The 19218-nt window shown below is 47.1% G+C and overlaps 1 protein-coding gene across 1 annotated transcript; it reads right to left on the bottom strand.

Moving 5' to 3' along the window:
- Positions 1 to 4565: 4565 nt before the first annotated feature.
- On the bottom strand, positions 4566 to 7819 carry LOC147305924 (uncharacterized). Its single transcript, XM_086278945.1, has 2 exons — positions 7331 to 7819; positions 4566 to 6721 (listed from the first exon to the last, which is right to left on the bottom strand). The coding sequence occupies exons 1-2, from the start codon at positions 7817 to 7819 to the stop codon at positions 4895 to 4897; spliced, it is 2316 nt and encodes a 771-aa protein (XP_086135071.1). The 3' UTR covers positions 4566 to 4894.
- Positions 7820 to 19218: the final 11399 nt, after the last annotated feature.

The raw sequence follows: 19218 nt of genomic DNA, 5'->3' as shown, positions 1-19218 counted from the left end.
ACCCCCCCGGTCACTCGGCTAACCACAGTTGAGCCCACAGAGGAGTGCGATTTGTTCGCTGTTCCCTTTGTCTATCACGACCTGGCAGCAGTATTCAGCAAGGACAAAGCAAAAATGCTCCCCCCCCACAGGCCCTACGACTGTGCCATTGACCTCCTCCCGGGGGCGCCGCTTCCCTCTGGCCGCTTGTATAGTCTCACCCAACCTGAGAGAGAGACAATGGAGAAATACATCACCGACTCGCTGGCCGCGGGCATTATGCGGTCCTCTTCTTCTCCTGTGGGTGCGGGGGTTTTTTTTGTCAGCAAGAAAGACAAAACCCTCCGGCCGTGTATAGACTATCGTGGCCTCAACAGAATCACGATCAAAAACAAATACCCGCTGCCCCTTCTCTCCTCTGCCTTTGAACTACTTCAAGGGGCTACAGTGTTCACCAAACTCGATCTGAGAAACGCTTACCACCTAGTGAGGATTCGAAAGGGAGACGAGTGGAAGACGGCATTCAATACACATCTTGGTCATTTTGAGTATTTGGTAATGCCCTTCGGTCTGACGAACGCCCCTGCTGTTTTCCAAGCACTAGTCAATGATGTCCTCAGGGATTTTATTAACCGCTGTGCTTTTGTCTACCTTGATGACATTCTTGTTTTTTCAAAGACTGTGAAGGAGCACGAAGTCCATGTGAGACAGATTCTCCAGCGCCTGTTGGAGAACAGACTCTTTGTGAAGGCGGAGAAATGTGACTTCCACGTAGACTCAGTGGCGTTCTTGGGGTACATCATCGCTCAAGGTAATCTGAAGCCTGACCCGGCAAAGGTCCAAACAGTCCTAGACTGGCCCAAGCCCCCAAATCGCCTGCAGCTCCAGCGTTTTTTGGGCTTTGCCAATTTCTACAGGCGCTTCATTAAAGATCATAGTAAGATCGCATTGCCTCTCACAAGACTTACTTCCCCGAAGGTGTCGTTTCAGTGGGACCCGCCAGCCCAGGAGGCGTTCGCCTGCCTAAAGGAAAGGTTTGCCACCGCTCCTATCCTTCAACAGCCTGACCTCAACCAACAGTTCGTGGTGGAGGTGGATGCGTCGGAGACGGGGGTTGGGGCAGTCCTGTCTCAGCGCTTTAAAGGTAAACTCCACCCGTGTGCCTTCTTCTCTCGCCGCCTCACACCAGCGGAGCGGAATTACGACATCGGGGACCGAGAGCTGCTGGCTGTGAAACTCTCACTAGAGGAATGGAGGCACTGGCTAGAGGGCGCTGAGCATCCCTTTATTGTATGGACAGACCACAAAAACCTGGAGTACATCCGGTCAGCGAAGCGTCTCAACTCCCGGCAGGCCAGGTGGGCTCTGTTTTTCTCACGGTTTGACTTTTCTCTCACCTACAGGCCCGGGTCACGAAACGTAAAACCTGACGCCCTTTCCCGGCTGTTCACCGTTACAGAGAAAGACCCTGACCCTGAGCCCATCCTCCCCTCCTCCTGCGTGTTCGGAGCAGTCACTTGGGCGATTGAATCCCAAATCCTCGAGGCGCAAGTCACCGAACCCGACCCAGGGACGGGCCCACCAGGGCGGCTTTATGTTCCCACGTCCGTCAGGTCACGTGTTCTCCAGTGGGGTCACACCGCCCGCTTTTCCTGCCACCCTGGACTTCATCGCACGATCTCCCTCTTGCAACGTTACTTCTGGTGGCCCTCCCTGATAAAAGACACTAGAGACTATGTGACCGCCTGTCCCACGTGCGCTCAAAACAAGCGTCCCAACCAACCGCCGTCCGGGTTGCTCCAGCCTCTCCCCACTCCTGGCCGGCCCTGGTCCCACATCGCCCTGGACTTCGTCACGGGGCTGCCGTCCTCTTCAGGTAACACAGTAATACTACCCATTGTGGACCGTTTTTCTAAGGCTGCGCATTTTGTTGCCCTCATAAAGCTCCCGACCGCACTGGAGACTGCTCAACTGCTCACGGCACATGTGTTTAGGCTGCACGGCATCCCTGAGGACATCGTGTCCGACAGAGGCCCTCAGTTCACCTCGCGGGTTTGGAAAGAGTTCTGCACGACCCTGGGCGCAAAGGTTAGTCTTTCATCTGGTTTTCACCCTCAGACCAACGGACAGACGGAGCGTGCCAACCAGGAGCTGGAAGCTGCCCTTCGCTGTGTTGTCTCCCACAATCAAGGCACCTGGAGCGACCAGTTACCGTGGATTGAGTACGCTCATAACAGCCTCACGTCGTCCGCCACGGGAATGTCGCCGTTCGAGGCTTCTCTGGGGTACCAACCGCTGCTGTTTCCTGCTCTTGAAGGCGAGCATGCGGTCCCCTCTCTGCAACACCACCTCCGAAGGTGCCGTCGGGCCTGGCGTACTACCAGAGCGGCCCTGCTCCGAACTAAGGAGCGAAACAAGGCCCTCGCTGATCGCCGTCGGACCCCTGCCCCTGCATACGCCGCGGGTCAGAAGGTATGGCTGTCCACTCGCTTTGTACCTATTCGCGCTGAGTCTAAGAAACTGGCGCCCACCTTCCTTGGGCCTTTTGAAATTGACTCTGTTGTCAACCCGGTGTCTGTTCGCCTGAAGCTGCCGCGCAATATGCGCATACACAACGTCTTCCACGTCTCTCAGGTCAAGCCCGTGCTCTCCAGCCCGCTGTGCCCCCCTCTTAGGGCCCCTCCGCCCGCCCAGCTTGTGGATGGTCAGGAGGTGTACGCCATCACTCGTATTATGGACTCTCGGCGCCGGGGACGGGGTTTCCAGTACCTGGTGGATTGGGAGGGCTACGGGCCGGAGGAACGGTCCTGGGTGCCCCGGTCGGCTGTCCTGGCCAAGGAGTTGATCCGGGACTTCCATCGTCGGTATCCGGGTAAGCCTGGTGGGTCGCCGGGAGGCTCCCGTTGAGGGGGGGGTACTGTCACGGTCCCCGTGCCTGCTCGGCTGGCCCTGTGTGGCTACATGTTATGTTTAGTCTTTTCTCTCTCTCCTCTCTCTCTGCTCGCTGCCTGGGCGGAGCTCATTGTGAGCTCCCGGCCTCCACCACCTGTAGGCAATCACCTGTGGCTCCTCACCCTGTTTGCTCCCGCTACTTAAGGCAGTGACTGAGAGCACCTCTCCGCTGGACTATTGAATAACGCTCGTCAGTGCTACTTTAGCCTCAGCCAGTTTTGAGCTCTGTCCGTGAAAGTTCCGTGCTAACCCTTGTTCTCTGTATGCAGATTTCTCGTGTTTGGTTTGGAGACTCTGGACGCTTTTCCCGACCCCGCTCTGCACCCCTGGGAACCCTGGCCCCCTTCTCCTTCACCTGTATATAGTGCACCTGGAGTGTGTAAATAAACCTGTTTTTCTGAGATTTCAGTCTGCGCCGAGTCCTCCCTGCTCCTCCGTGACATAGACGAAATGGCATGTGTGACTTGACAACTTTAAGCCTTACTACAGCTTGAACTGGTAATTTTTATTTCAAACATAAGCTTTTTTGTGTTAGACTTTAAAGTTGAGCGTCAGTGTCTTTGGAGAGTGACTGAGTTTTATAACCATCCACAAGTAGCCATTCGGCATGTTTGTGGACTTCGCTCCGAGCTGGATGTTACCACATTGTAGCCACACACAGCTGGAACAGCATAAATCCAACCGTTCCCTTTTGACACACATATGTATATCCAAGATTTGGAGTCAAAACATCAAAGAATTTGTGCTGAAAGAAAATGCATTGGGACAAGGTGAACACCTGTCTCTGTTTTCACTACTGACTGTGTAGATCATAAAAATGTTATCTAAAAGTGTGCTTTTTTTGTTTTGATGATGATTTGTTCTGTTAGCCTGATCACCGTGGAGGTCAAAGCAGTCAGCAGTTGTATTTTTAAGTGAAAAAAAAAACAAAACTTAGTAAGCAGTAAAAAATTATTTTCTATGACCAGCCAATCCATCTGTTTGTTAACTGGATGGACTTTGCTAGAATACTGCCCTAAGCCCCACTGCATTAATGTCTCTTGTCTTTTCAACATACGCCGTTTGTTTGAAATATTCCAGCTAATCCATGACTAAGATATTTTCCGTGGAGATTAAGCTCAGCAACAAATAATGCAAACCACGCAATAACATACTAATTACTATCTCGTGTTGTGTATGCTGTCATCTCAGACACTCTTGGATGCAACTTTAACAGCTTTCTATATCTTCTTGACATGCGACCAATTCCCAAATCAATTTGTTCTTATTTGTACTTCAGTGCTGTTTTGCCCTGCCCTGAATCTCGGTGTTACACATAAGGTCTCCTTTGCCACTGGGGCCTTGACAAACCAGCAAGGGGTTTATGGGACACCCTGAGAATATGGATCCTGTCAAGGCTCGGCTGTGTGGCAGGCAGGAGGAGGACCCAAAATGCAGGACTCACAGGCACGAGGGAATGAACTCAAAAGGCAGCTTTATTGCTGAAGAGGCAGGGCATAGGAAATACAAAACTAAACTGGAAAAAGTAAACTAACACTCGGAGAGAGAGACACAGGGAAATCCACGCAGCATGAGGGACGACGTCACACTGAACAGAGGGAGACGCAGACAGAAATACACAGGGTTAACGAGGGAAGTGGGAACACACGGGGAACACAGGTGACACTGATAATCATAACGAGACAGGGCGGGGTGAACTGAACACTGACGGGAGAGGTGAAACAGGAAGTACAGGAGGAGAGAGAGAGCACGAGTAGAACACCAACGTAACAGGCAGGGGAGACATGGAATAAACACGAAAGGGGACGAGGGCTCATAAATACATAGAGGGCACACAGGGGGAAGAGAGCACGGGGAGAACTTAGACATAATGGGCAGGGGAAGCATGGAATAAAATACAAACATACAAGGAAACTAAGAACACTGGGCCAACATGGCCCAGGACCATGACAGTACCCCCCCCTCAAGGGCTGGCTCCAGACAGCCCAAACACAGAAAAACAAAACCAAACAGAAAACAACCCAGGGCGGGCGGCGGGGGCCCAGGACGGAGGGCTCGGAACAGAAAACAAAAGAAGAGCACAGCAAACACCGGAGCCCAAGAAAACAACCCAAACACAGAGCAGTTCAGGGGGCCGACCATGCGGAAGGCAACGGCGAAGACGTGGAAACAGTTCAGGAGGCCGGCCGTGCGCAAGGCAACGGCGGCGACGTGGAAACAGTTCAGGAGGCCGGCCATGCGCAAGGCAACGGCAGCGACGTGGAAACAGTTCAGGAGGCCGGCCGTGCGCAAGGCAACGGCGGCGACGAAGGAGACGACGGAGCAGTTCAGGAGGCCGACCGCGCGGGAGGCGGCGGCGACGATGACAGCGCTGGTCCGGGGGCCGACCGTGCGGAAGGCGACGGCGGCCACTCAGGCGAAGGCGGTCCGGGGGCCGGCCGTGCGGAAGGCGACGGCGGCCACTCAGGCGATGACGGTGCAGGTCCGGGGGCCGGCCGCGCGGAAGGCAGCGGCGGCGGCTCTCCAGTGTCAGGCGTACTGGCCGAGGCCCGGTGGGCACAGGACCAGTCGAGACGGGACCAGTCAAGGCGGGACCAGGCGAAGCACAGGCTGAGGAGGCTGCAGCAGACGAAGGCTCTGAGGAGGCTGCAGCAGACGAAGGCTCTGAGGAGGCTGCAGCAGACGAAGGCTCTGCGGCTGGCCCAGGCGATGACGAAGCGGTCGCAGATGGCGGCTGGACAGGCTCCTCGGGCCCTCCAGCTGATGCGGCGTGAGGCTGGACAGGCTCCTCGGACCCTCCAGCGGAGACAGGAGGCTGAACGGGCCCCTCGGACCCTCCAGCGGAGACAGGAGGCTGAACGGGCCCCTCGGACCCTCCAGCGGAGACAGGAGGCTGAACGGGCCCCTCGGACCCTCCAGCGGAGACAGGAGGCTGAACGGGCCCCTCGGACCCTCCAGCGGAGACGAGGAGGTGCTGGCCGGGCTCACTGGAACCCCCAGCGGACGAGGTAGATGGCGGCGTGGGAGCCACGGAGTCCTGGATGAGCTCATCCGAGCTTCCAGCAGGAGCTGATGTAGAGCCAGAGAGGTTTGGGACCCCTGGCTGAATGTTAAGCCGAACAGAAGACCGTATTGCTATCGGGGACTGGGCCAATGGTTCAGGTGCGAGCTGAGCTACTGGAGAGGCGGATGAGAGTGGGAGCTGAGCTACTGATGGTGGTGAAGTAGGTAACTGCACGGGGGACTGAACTGAGGGCGTCTGCACTGGCACAGGGGACTGAACTGATGTCCGTTGTAACGGAGGTGGTGAGAGTGGAGTAGGCAGTGGAGTTGATGACTTCACAGGAGAATGAACCAGAGGCGAGTGCGCAGGAGATTGAGCTTGAGGTGGTAGTGATAGTTGAGGGGAAAGTGGAGCTGGTGATTGAGTGGATGACTGTGCTAAGGGATGCTGCACTGGGGACACTGGAGACTGCACTGGGGACACTGGAGACTGCACTGGGAACACTGGAGACTGCACTGGGGACACTGGAGACTGCACTGGGGACACTGGAGACTGCAGTGATGGTTGTAGTGGAGGTGTAACGGGTGAAGGAGTGGCTGAAGTGGCTGTGGGTCGGACGGCTAGTGGCTCAGCTACAGGGTATGGTAACGGCAGGGCTATGGGTTGAATGACTGACTGAGTAGCAGCCTGAGTGGCTGGGTGTAGTGATGGTTGGGGTGGAAGGGAAACAGGTGGTAGTGTGGATGATGGAGCTAAGGGCGACTGAGTGGCAGACCGAACTGATGACTGAAGCGATGGTAGAGGTGAAAATGGAGCTTGTGGTGGAGTTAATGGCTGAGCTAGCGGGGACACAGGAGACTGAACTGAGGGTGGCTGCGAGGGAGCTAACTGAACTGAGGGTGGCTGCGAGGGAGCTAACTGAACTGAGGGTGGCTGCGAGGGAGCTAACTGAACTGAGGGTGGCTGCGAGGGAGCTAACTGAACTGAGGGTGGCGGCGAGGGAGCTAACTGAACTGAGGGTGGCGGCGAGGGAGCTAACTGAACTGAGGGTGGCGGCGAGGGAGCTAACTGAACTGAGGGTGGCGGCGAGGGAGCTAACGGAGCTGTGAAGGGCCGCGAGGGAGCTAACGGAGCTGTGAAGGGCCGCGAGGGAGCTAACGGAGCTGTGAAGGGCCGCGAGGGAGCTAACGGAGCTGTGAAGGGCCGCGAGGGAGCTAACGGAGCTGTGAAGGGCTGCGAGGGAGCTAACGGAGCTGTGAAGGGCTGCGAGGGAGCTAACGGAGCTGTGAAGGGCTGCGCAGGCGATAAGCAGCTCGCATTGACTTCCGCCACACAAAACACAGCCCCTGAATGAACAGTCATAATGTCTGGAAAAGACACAGAGTTCTCACTCACCACAGCAGGTGAATTAGAAGGCCGAATGTCCGGCTGTGGGGTGGCGCGTCGGCGGCGTGAATGCCGTTTTCTTCGGGAAGCCGGAGGTGCGGTGATGGAGGAAACCGGCAACGACGGAGAGATCGCGGCCGGCTCCTCATCCTCCGACCACATTGCTGCGAGAAAAGCAGCGGGTGAGTGACAGTCAGAGTGGAGGGTGGATGGAGAGGAGTCCAGTGGCAGCAGCGTGGAAACGTTTCCCGATTGTGGCGGTCGCTGTTGCGGTATGACGAGCTCGCGAATTTGTACTGTCTCCTTGGCTTTCTGCAGATTGGACAGTAGGCCCGAAAATCCTGAGAGCTCGTGGAGATGGGGATTCCCTTTGAGAATAGCCTCGATGGCGTTTATCCCAATGGACACGGCTTTAATGTCCGAGGCGTGGGAAACTCGCTCCCACAGGCCGAAGATGCGGGCCAAATCGCTTTCCCGGGAGGAGCCTGCTGGGTCCATGTCTGGTGACGTCGTACTGTCAAGGCTCGGCTGTGTGGCAGGCAGGAGGAGGACCCAAAATGCAGGACTCACAGGCACGAGGGAATGAACTCAAAAGGCAGCTTTATTGCTGAAGAGGCAGGGCATAGGAAATACAAAACTAAACTGGAAAAAGTAAACTAACACTCGGAGAGAGAGACACAGGGAAATCCACGCAGCATGAGGGACGACGTCACACTGAACAGAGGGAGACGCACACAGAAATACACAGAGGGTTAACGAGGGAAGTGGGAACACACGGGGAACACAGGTGACACTGATAATCATAACGAGACAGGGCGGGGTGAACTGAACACTGACGGGAGAGGTGAAACAGGAAGTACAGGAGGAGAGAGAGAGCACGAGTAGAACACCAACGTAACAGGCAGGGGAGACATGGAATAAACACGAAAGGGGACGAGGGCTCATAAATACATAGAGGGCACACAGGGGGAAGAGAGCACGGGGAGAACTTAGACATAATGGGCAGGGGAAGCATGGAATAAAATACAAACATACAAGGAAACTAAGAACACTGGGCCAACATGGCCCAGGACCATGACAGATCCAAAATAGAGGCCTACAACAGCCTCTGATTTGTCAGCTAGAAGACTGCGGTTCATGCACTTCTGAGACCTTGGCACTTGCGGATTTTTAAAATGTAAATGTTACTTTTAGTTTTTGGTTATGTTTGGGAAAAGATCATGAATTAAGTTAAAATATATAAATACATAATACAAAACATAGGGCACTTGAGTGACACCCAGTGTGGTCTTCTGCTGCTGTAGTATTCAGAGATGCTCTTCTGCATTCCTTGGTTGTAACAAGTCCTTACTTGAGTTATTGTTGCCGTCCTTTCTTCTTGAAGCCATCAGGCCATTTTCCTCTGATCTCTGGCATCAACAACATATCACCAAGATATCAAATTATCACCAACATATGATCAACAAGAGAACTGATGCTCACTGGATATTTTATCTTTTTCCAACCATTCTCTGTAAATCCTAGAAATTGTTTAGCAGAAAAGTCCAAGTAGATCGGCACTTTATGAAATACTGAAGTGACTGGGGAGTGTATTTGAATTAGTATTCCTTTAGTAACCCTCCCTAACCTTGCTAGTGTTTAGATGTTCATTTTTGCTATGTCCAGAATTAAAACAGTGCTGTATTGCTTTAACATCTTTAGATGTCAGTTGGCTAATTCCCCTTAACCTCGTGATTCCTCTTTTTACAAATAGTCTGTTATTTTCTACTTGAAAAGTGTATGAAATGACAAACCTGCAGCTGCTGAAATAAGACCACAGCACAGGAGGAGTTTCATTCAGAGTTAAAATGTCCTTTCCTACATGAATAATGCTGGCGAGTTAGATTCATCTTGGAGGCCAAACATTCCAGACTGAATGGCATATTAACCCTTGTGTGGTGTATTCAGCTAGTGCTTGCAGGTCTGATGGATTCACTGCATTTTTTAGTTTTCAAATCAATACGGCCATATAAATGTATGCAAAATGTCTGTGAAGGTTCTCAGTCATCCAGGTCATCGTAGTCAAAGGAGCTTGCAAGCTTTAAAGCGAAGACGTTTCACCTCTCATCCGAGAAGCTTCTTCAGTTCTAAGGCCAAATGGTGGAGAGTGATGTATGCAAAGAAATACTTAACAGATGTTTACTTTATCCCGCTTTAAAGCAACATATACCACATATTATACAGTAAATATTTGGTATTTTCCTCTGTTAGAGCCAGTTTGAATAAAATACCATTAATCTTAAAGTCATACAACAAAATATAATAAGAAAAATCGTAACATCTGTACCTTGAACAAATATAAAGGAAGCAAAGTTTGCCAAAGTTTGATATTTACTTGAATTAGAAAGTGAAGAGATTCATGTTAGTCTATTTTTTTAGTCCCTAATGGAATATCTTATTCGTGCCAGTTTATGCAACACATGAGGGGCAGAGCTTTCCTGTGTGTTGCATATGTATTTCTTACACTTGATGCACGTATACTGTGTTTTCCTGTCTATCCTGGGCACACACAGTGCAGCTCATCTTTTACTACTGAATCTAGAACAGAATTTAGATCAGGAAATAATCTCCCAATAAGGATTATTTAGTAGGATGCAAGGTTTAAACTCTTATTTGATGTCGTGCAGACATTACTGTTAGCTCTGGTTGAACAACATCTGCACACTTCACAATGGGAAGTCATAGAAAATGTGTTATTTCATAGGTCACAGAAAACGAGAAAAATCTGAGGTTGAATCGTGATAAAATGTTTGGGTTTTTTTGTTGAGATTTTGAAAACAAGCCCGACGGACCCAAACACCACACAAGGGTTAACCAGTAAAGTGATCTCTGCAATGAGAAACTTTACAGGTCAGATTATGTTCATTTTAAGCAGGTCTGTACAGATGCATTGTTGTATTTATGGTGTATATGCCTGATCTTTATCACCTTTCCCAACAGATATCCCAATCTGAAGTGTTACTTAAGGCACCACTTTGCATTATTTATAGTAGAGGTATGTGTCTGTAAAGCTTGGTATGAAAAATTGAATGTCAGTAATCATATTTCGCATGATTTTTTAAATTAGATCCTTGAATGTGCCAAATTTCAAAATGTATTTTGAAGTTTAAATTATAAACTCGCAAAAGATCGAATGAATGTGCTTTTGATAAACACCATCACCGTCTGTGTGGAGCATTTTCTAGACTGCAGATGTGACACCGATGCAAGCTAAAAGATTTAACATTTGACCTGAACTCCTCTTTTTATGACATATTAAATATGTCTGGGTGAAAAGTGCTCAGAGGTGGTACAGTCCCTTTTAACAGCAGCCTGTTTCAACATTACAGTTTTTCTCAAATGCTAAAACACATGTCACAAACGTTACCACCAGGTCCCCCAATGTCTAAACACAACACCCTTCTCTAAAGCTACATAAACACAACCACACCTTCCCACTGCAAAACTCAAACTCCCACACCAAGAGAGCAGCTCGAAGCTGTCAAAACTGTAAACACTATACACAGCATTACACACTACAGCAAAACTATTGAAAACACAATGCCCAATTTGTGAGAAGGTTCTTTGTTTCATAACTGCCAATGCATATTTTTATAAACTGTACAGTAACGGATCGTCGTAGATCCCTGCAGAGGATTAGGCATTTAGATTTGTGAGTTTCATATGAGTAGTATAAATCTATAGAAAATCCTGCATGTACGTACACTACTGTAACACAACTCAATGCAAAAACAGAATCTATTGCACACAACAGTAATCTTGAAAACATGAACAGGGTGTGAAGTTTTTTTATTTACGTTATTCACACCACACACACACCACAATCACTGTGCGGCATCATGTCGCTGAGCTGTTGCTCGCATCTCGTCCGTAATGATGGTGCGAGGTTGTCTTGCTCTCCCTCCTGGACCTTCTCCTCTCCCATGTTGGCCTTCTCCTCTTCCTCGTTGGTCGCTCCTCTTCCTCCTCTCATTTGAACTCCTCTTCCTCATTGGCCTGCTCCTCTTCTTCCAGGGCCAGCTCTTCTCCCTCCTCTGCATCAAATTCCTCTTCCCCTGACTCTGCCTTCATCCATTGTGTTTGTTTGGACTCTTCAGCATACTGTGCACTCTGAACTTCCTTTTACATGTGGGTACAGCATTAGCAACAAGTGTCTTCAATTTTGAGTCATTGTGTGTAGTGAATGACGCCAGGTGTGTTCCCTGTGTTCAAAGATTGGTGACTGTGGCAAGCATTTTGCATCACATGGGCTTTCATTTGAGAATATGAGCAGAGTTGTTTTGCAACATGTGTTTTAGCAAGGAAAAATGTGTTTAGATTTATGAGTACAGAGGGTTGTGTTTTGTGAATTGTGTCTTCATGTGACATGTGTTTATGGTACTGGAATATGGTGGCTACATTTGGTAAATGTGTTTAGACTACTGGTCATTTGGGTTACAGGATTGGCTTTTGTGTTTTAACATTTGAGAAAAACTGTAATACACCATCGAGCTGAATTTGGTGCTTAAGTTGCACCATTTCTTGCAGTGGCTTCAAAAACACGAAAGAAACATCGATTTCTTTCCCTCCAAAATTTCCTACAAACTTTAAGTCTTTAAAATTTTGAGCTGATTGCATAGCAGAACTCATCGCCCCACTGTCTTTATCTTACTCTGTTTCTTCTTTTTCAGTCTTATTCGACTCTGCAATGTAATTTGATGAAATTTGTTTTCTGTCAAAGCTTTGAAAACAGGTAACAAATGGGCGCACACACACAAACATAAAAAGGATGCAATATGAACGCAAAACTGCCCTGATGTGTGGTTTGTGAAAATTTAGAGAGATCTGACAGGTCTTCACCAATTTCCACCTCACTGCTCCTGTTATCTCGCCTTGCTTGTCCTTTTTTTCAGCACTGCTATATTTCTCTCCCTTTGTCTCTCTGCGCAATAGTTTCTCTGTCTGCCTCAAACTCCCATGAATGCCCCCACCCCCCACCCCCACATTTTTCCCAATATTTCACAATGTGAAAAGTCACCCAGAGTTTTCCTTCTAGGGTTTTTGTGGACAGGAAGTACATATTTAATGAAGTGACTCTCTTGTTAAAATGCTTTTAAGTGCTCCTGTGCAGGGCTTTGGGCTGGAGGGGAGAGGAGGAGGAGGAGGAGGAGGAGGAAGCAGGGGCTGAGGCTTTTATTTATTCATTGGGCGGTTCAGTGCCTCTTCCCCGCTCTGGCTCTGTGAAGAAGGGAGAGGATTAGAACGAACGAATCCCCCTCCCCATCTCATACACACATACACAGAAACACACACCCACATACACACCCTTCCTCACTCGTTGGCCATGTTCCCTCCCTCGGGGGACACCCCTGCGTCAGTCCACATTAACATCCATCAGAGCATGGTGCTCTAGAGGGGGACGAGCCTCTGTCCCAGTGAGTCGCAGACATGCGCGCACGAATACAACATGTAAGCTTGCGTAAACTCGTGCACACCCGCATGCACATATGTGGAAGGCAAGTGCACACGCACGAGCGTGCACAGAGTGAAGACATAGTTATGAGTCACGGACTCAAAGTGTCTCCGTCACCTTACTGCAGTTCCTGCCTTGAGCTACCCTCAGATTCAGTTTTTTGTTTATACATTACATTCAGATTGGACTTGTTTCCAGAGAGCCCTCCAACATTTAAGTTACACAAGTGCAGCTGTCCCCTACTTGATCAGTAGGCGTATTTGAACAAGTTTGAACAAGCATCTGAAGACTATCGGCAAACAGAAGACAGAGAAGAAGAGAAAGTTTTGCGAGTGAAGGCTGAGATTGCGGTTGTGCTGATTCCTCTCTTCTTTGTGTGAAGTTTTGGGCTGTCTGCTCCCTCGTTATCTCTCTTGCTTGCAGAATGGGAGGGGAGGCGCGACTCGGGCTGGATGAGAGAGGCATATCATTAACCAAGAGCTTTCTACAACAAAGCGCAGACTCCATCAAATCCCACTCATTCCCACACAGTGGTGTCATTCTCATGCACTGAACTGCGGTATGAAAAAAAAAATGCCCTCATTTGTCAAAGAGACACATCATTTTGTTGTCAGCAGACCTAACAGAAACACCTTTAATATTTTTCTCTCTTAAATCTTTGAGAATTTTGAGAAACTAGGGCTCATATCTAAAATTGGATTATATTTGTTAGGGCTTGATTGATGTGCACGCATATGTGTCTGTTTGTGTGAGTGGGTGTCGTGCGCATACACACGGATCCTTATTGGATGGCTTCACTGTAGGCATGCAGAGGGATGCAGATTGTTTCTAATTCACCAGGCTGACCTAGATTCTAAAATCATGCACATGAAGAGAGAGATGTTGCCCCGTGTCAGCACTCGCACAAAGAATAACACTCACACATGAAAAAAAAAGAAACATACCCTATGTCTCTGCTTTATGTGCAACACCATCATTCCATTCATCACTTCTCACCTTAAAAGATTTGAACTGCTGATTTGATCCATTCACACCAAATTGCACATCTGTAATTTCCCCCCTTTTCTCATTTCAGAGCTTTCCCTCTTTCCTTCTCATCTTTCAATCTAACATCAAAACCCAAAATGTTAAAATGCAAATTAATTTTCCCTGCTAGCTGCAGTTCACATAAACTTATAATTGGATTCTTCCTATTAATATGAAAGCTTTCTTTGTCCTCATCATTGGATCTCATATTAGTCTTACTACAATACACATGAACTGGCCTCATTTCATAATAAATCAGAGGAGGAAAGATGGTGCGGCAGAGGAAGACAGAGAGGACAGTGGTCTCATTAGCATGGAAAAACGTCTTACTGAATCACGGACTTTGCCCAAACTGAAGTAGCACAGTTAACGCAACGAGTTAAGAATTAATAAGCAAAGTGTGCACATCTGCCTTATTAACATGCGGTCAGTGATTTTGCCCTCAACAGTCTTCCACTTGGTTACATTAACTCTTCTATTTCAGGTTTTGCCCTCCATCAGCCTGTGTGTTCAAGCCAACCTGTGCATATATAGATATATATGTATATTTATTTTTGTAGGATGTGAAATCCGATGCTTAGTGAGACAGAGGAAGCGTCGCTACACCCTCTGACTTCGGCTAACTAGCATGTTCAACTTAAGAAACACTGACACTACTAAAGCACAGAAAGAGGAAAAACAAACGGAGAAGCAGAAAATCGGCGTGCGATGGTCGGGAAAGAGACAGACGGCCTGAGAGAGAGCACCAGATGCTGTGTGGGAGGGTTATTTAATTGATGATATCACACCTCTCTTTCCCTCTTTCTCTCCCTCTTGTTCTCCCTCTTTTTCTGACTCTCTAACACACGTGCACGTTCACAAACACGGGCACACACATTAACACTCGTGCACACTGTAATTGCCCTGTCACCTTCTTGTCCTCGCATGACACGCCACCCACACCTCCCCTTACTCCATCCTGCCCACCTTGGGCTCACCAAGAGGAGGCCTCTTAGCTAACGTGTACCCACAAACACAAAACTGAATGAGAACTTTCCGTCACAACTGCCATCTTATCAAAAAAGAAACAAAAAACAGATTCTTTGTGAAGTCGAGTAGGAGGAATTGCACAACGGATGCTCTGCCAGTGATGTGATTTGAAAATATGTAACATCAGTTTGTTGGTTTAAAGAGCAGAAACAACATTGGCTCTCTAAGTTCTCCGAGCCACGCTTTCTTGTCCTCGTTTCACTCCGGGATTTTCTGCGTGCAGGTAAAAACAGTTCCACATGCTTCCTGCCAAACTAGAAAAGCCCCAGAAAATGAGTCTCATTAATTAGCTTCTCATTTGTAAATGCAAATGAGCTTAATTAAAAAATAGACTCTCCTTTTGTGGGCTTCAAGGGGAGACAGTGAGGCCTAATCAGGAGGTTTGTTCAGCTGTGGCACTAATGAGACATATTTGGCCTAACGAGGGAGCAATGCCCTAATTTGTTTATGCTAATGATATGAAACAGTGCTTGTCCTTTTGGTGTATCTGGGAAGGGATCAGTCACATACATGCCTCTGTGTGATGTACCTTCAGGGTTTCGTTCAGCGTTGGCGAGGTGGTGCTGTGGCCTCACTGAATTATTTCAGTAGGTTAATTGGCTTAATTAGCCTAATAGAGATCATTGGGGTGATGACTCAATGTCAAGGCATATGTGGGTTTCTAAGTCATATTCTGTGCAAATATTGTGCAATGACAATTAACTAAGGAAATGTAGTTCTTCTCGCTATGCCGGAGATGTAAGGTTAACTCAACAAACCCTTAAAAATAGACCTAGAAAAGTAAACAAAGCAAAGCTGGTCCAGGTCAAGTCTCAGGTCTACAGCTCAAAGGATAATTGTGGTTTATTACAGTCTAGGGTTTTCAGCCTCCCATTATTTTCATTATTTTTTTCAATAATAACCTGATACTCAGTAGGCCTGTAGTGAACCAAAAAAAACCTTGTTGGACTGAAATAAGTTTTTACATCAACCAAGCAGGGGAAAGCAAAGATCTGCACATATCTCTAGATTAAAACAATCGTAGTGCACTGAGTGCATTATACCAGCTAGCCCTGTTAGAGTAAATAAAGGATACGCAATAAACAGAAATGAGTAGTACTGGCAACATTTACACTACTTTCATCTTTGTTGTTTTATTCTGCGATCATACTGCGAACACTCTCAGAGCTGGTAAACTGGCATCTGCAATATTTGTAGGATTTCTGAAAATAAAATAAAGGAGTAATGCAGAACTCGTCATTTGAAAGTTCCCATTGTGATCACTGCAGACTTCACATCTAGCGTGGTCTAGTTGTAGGTGCTGCTCCTAACAGACAGATGTAGTGGCCTCATTCTTATGTACGGCAGTTGTCCGGTGGTGATACTGATCAATTGATTAACCAACTGAGCAAAACAGCAACAATTTAGCCAAGTGAGTTACAATGTAGCTACAGTTCACAGGTTTTTGTGAAAAACTTGTAAACCAGTTGTCTGGTGGTGATTAAATCAAAGAACCAAGACTGATGTGCAGACTTTAAGATTTCATTCCAGGGCGTTCAACGCAAGCATTACATCAACCTTTTGGAAATTAGGTTGATGTTTTTGGGAGTCTTTCTAGTATTCATTTAAATATTCCCTGAGATTTTTGGTTCTCTTAGTAGTTATATTTTTTCTTGCATATTTTACTCTTAAGTATATTTAGTTGTGTTCTCATTTCCTAATTGCATTAGTTTATTCCCCGCTCTTCCTCATGTGTCATGTCCTTTGTATCTGGATTATTCTCTGTATTCCCTGTTTAGTTAAAACTTCCTGTTTTAGTTTGAGAGTTGTGGTCCTGGTACTTTGCTTTTAGTTTTGTGTCTTATCTTCTGTGATTTAGTTCATTCATGTCTCATTCCTCCCAGAAGTCTTCACTTCCCATAATTACTTCTTCTGTGTATTTTTTTTATTTATTGTCTCTCTAGATCCTTTGTCTGAGTGTCCATTTATGTTCTGGTCCTTTTAGCATCAGTATTTTGTAATCCCAGTGTTTCTAGCTTTAGTGTGTTTTCTAGTTCAAGTTTAATGAGCTCAATTTTTCTTTTGTACTTGCCATATTTTTTGGCGCACCGGATTATAAGGCGCATTAAGCAAAACAAAACAGTCAGGTAAGTCAAACTTTACTCAACTCATTCTTCTTGCTTCCTCCACTTCCGTACCATTTATTCATTAATGCTGAATTCTGTAAACACTGAAAGGTGGTGTATTGGCCAGATGCTGGGAGATGTGTAAAAGTAACGCAATTGTTTGGTGGTGGCTATTGTGGAGCTTCCACAGATTCAGTAACATTAGCAAGTGATGGAGGCCAGCAGATGCAACACGCTGGCAGGTGGATGACGGAAAGGCAGGAGGAGCAGAGACCCGAGGCGGTCAACTGAACTTCAGGTAAGAAGTTATGACCTGCAGTCTATCTGGGTCAGATATAAACCAAGTTTAGGTGGAGTTTTCGTTATGCTGACTTTTTACAGTCAGTTACAATAACTCGTACTGCGTACTAGCTAGCATGACGGAGTTTATATACTGCTGGGCGGGTGCTATGATGTTAATGATGTTGAACTTGTTTTATCTTATTTTATTTATAAGGTTAGAGTTTCCAACCGTCCCGTAAAAAACGGAATCGTCTCGTATTCAGAGAAAATATTGCGCGTTTTGTATTGAGGTGAAAAGGAACAGTTTGTCCCGTAATTCAGCTACAATGAAAAAGACACAAAGCTGGAGTTATTCTGTGTCTTTGCTGCACAGCTACCTCTTCTTCTCTCATTCTCCCCCCACCCTCCCCTGTTTCTACTTCAATCATGAAACTGATCAATGATCAGCTGATCGGCTTTTCTCTCTTGTTTGTTTATCGCTCACTTTGCGCCAGAAAGAGGAAACCAGCGGATGTCACGCTAAACAACAGCAGCACGTTTAAGCTTGATCAGCTGTTGTTAGAATTTATTTAATATTAATTTCTAGTATCAGCTGGTGTTTGCTGGAGCCACAGCTGTAAAAGCTGCTGGTCATGATATCGGTTTGGTTATCTGGTGAGAGGGAAACATGAAGATGAAACCAGGAGATGTCCTTACTGAATCATCAGAGCTGAACAGGTGATGGAGAAACAGGTTTACCTTTTCGGTGACATAAATGAGTTGAAGGGAAGTTATGAACTGTTTCTGAGAGACAAATAACACCAGGATCCTTTTTTTATGTAGCTGGTAACTGTGCAGGGGCGGATCTAGCAAAGTTTTGCCAGGGGGCAGGTAGGGCATTAACAGGGAGAGGTGGGCACAAAGAAATACTTTTCTTTCTTATTCTCATTTAAAATGTCTCGCTTTTAACAAATAATTATCTGAATCTTACAAAATATATAGAAATCCATTATTGTACATAGTAATTTTTTTTAGGGTTCCATCATAATTTCTTCAGAAGTAGCTAAGTACTGTATATGATGCCAGTATTTTCCCACATTTTCTAGGTACTGTACCAGTACTTTGTGTAAAATGCCATCAAAAAGTCAATTAAGTTTTTCTTTCTCACCTGTCTTTCTGTCTCCTTTCACTTTTTAAAGGTTGCCATGTTAGAAAAAATATTTTGCCCTGCCATGCTGTTTATTGATGTGGCAAATGAATGGTTTATGAAAATATATCTAAATCTGTCATCAGTAATCAGTAATGATCATGTCTCACCTCTAGTCTTCTCTGTCTTAATTTCAGGTTTTCACCATGTGTTGTAGATAGTTCAGGAGGTTAACGCGACCAAGCAGTCTATTTTCGGGTACTGTTTAGAATACCAGAATAGTTTAGTTTATTAGACTGATACATATATACCAACAAGACAGTGTACATCACTGTGACAGCAGCGTTTGTTTTCATTCAAAGGCTTTATGGTTTTTCTTATAATACCTGGTGGGCCGGTCTCTAGTCAAAATGCTGATTTTTTGTCCCAGTCCAGTCCTGGCATTGGGTCATTATCCATTTGCACTGTGTAGCAGCTCAGAGTAGAGAGTCCAACTCTGTATACTTCACAGTTCATCCTACTACTTCTACCAGCAGTCACGACATCAACAAACACTAACGACCCAATGACCAAGGCAGTTTAACTCATTAAAAGTCATAATCATGTGGCACTTTATCTACCTGTTTTGTTACATAGCACCTGGTTTCATATTTAGGCATATTTATTAGTACATGTAAATATGTACATACTGTGCGTGCCAAAGTGAGCACATGTGTGTGAGTGACAGGGTTCTACCAGCTATTTAGTTCACCGTTGAGTGAGTGTGAGGCCGAGTGAGACGACAGCGTGGCTGGCCCTCACTGATAACTAGGCACAGGCAGAGCCCTGTGCTCTGTGC

Source organism: Aulonocara sp. 'chitande type north' Nkhata Bay, linkage group LG20 (genome assembly GCF_057382095.1).
Source record: "Aulonocara sp. 'chitande type north' Nkhata Bay isolate Kocher_YH1m ecotype deep benthic linkage group LG20, A_spYH_male_GT1.1, whole genome shotgun sequence".
Classification (NCBI taxonomy): Eukaryota; Metazoa; Chordata; class Actinopteri; order Cichliformes; family Cichlidae; genus Aulonocara; species Aulonocara sp. 'chitande type north' Nkhata Bay.
Note: the sequence above shows the minus strand (reverse complement) of the source record. Positions and strands in the feature narration are given on the sequence as shown.

Excerpts from the sequence above, each read along its gene's own strand:
- LOC147305924 (XM_086278945.1), bottom strand. The coding sequence starts at position 7,819 with ATGGACCCAGCAGGCTCCTCCCGGGAAAGCGATTTGGCCCGCATCTTC. Across the intron at positions 6,722-7,330 it reads CTTCTAATTCACCTGCTGTG|TCATCAGTTCGGTCTGCCAC; the intron begins GTGAGTGAGAAC and ends CCATCGCTTCAG.